The 457-nt window shown below is 66.3% G+C and overlaps 1 protein-coding gene across 1 annotated transcript in view; it reads right to left on the reverse strand.

Moving 5' to 3' along the window:
- The window catches only part of LOC104523097 (uncharacterized), a 1,167-nt gene that overhangs the window by 319 nt on the left and 391 nt on the right, over positions 1 to 457 (reverse strand). The window contains 1 exon segment of the mRNA XM_029084399.1: positions 2 to 254. Coding sequence (XP_028940232.1) covers positions 2 to 254 — 253 coding nt within the window.

The raw sequence follows: 457 nt of genomic DNA on the forward strand, positions 1-457 counted from the left end.
GCGAGGGTTTCCGTGTTCCCTTCTTGCCTTTGCCAGCACCCGGCGGTGAGCGCTCGGCACGCAGCAGCAGGTCCTCTGTCAGCTCTGCGGCACCCGGGCCACCCGTCGTCGCGTTGTCCCCTGCATGCAGAGGGGACGGTGCTGTCAGACCCCATCCCACACCCACTGCCCTCCTGGGACCTGCTGATCCTGCCTGTCCCCTGCCATAACCTGCAGACCCCTCCTGACCACCCACCACGGCACTGGCCAGGTGCCTGCAGGGCAGCAGGGTGGGTGAGTGCCTGGCCAAAGCATCTTCTCATCCCCAGGGCTTTGCCACCATCATCCCCAGCATCAAGCATGAGGCCCCATCTGTTCAGCCCCACTAGCCCAGCCCTGATGTGCAGAAGCAGCCCCGCACGGGCAGGGGCTCCCCACAGTGGCTCCCAACCTGCCCATGCCCCACACTTGGGGCTAC

This window comes from Antrostomus carolinensis, unplaced genomic scaffold, assembly GCF_000700745.2.
Source record: "Antrostomus carolinensis isolate BGI_N321 unplaced genomic scaffold, ASM70074v2 scaffold32013, whole genome shotgun sequence".
In the NCBI taxonomy this organism is placed as follows: domain Eukaryota; kingdom Metazoa; phylum Chordata; class Aves; order Caprimulgiformes; family Caprimulgidae; genus Antrostomus; species Antrostomus carolinensis.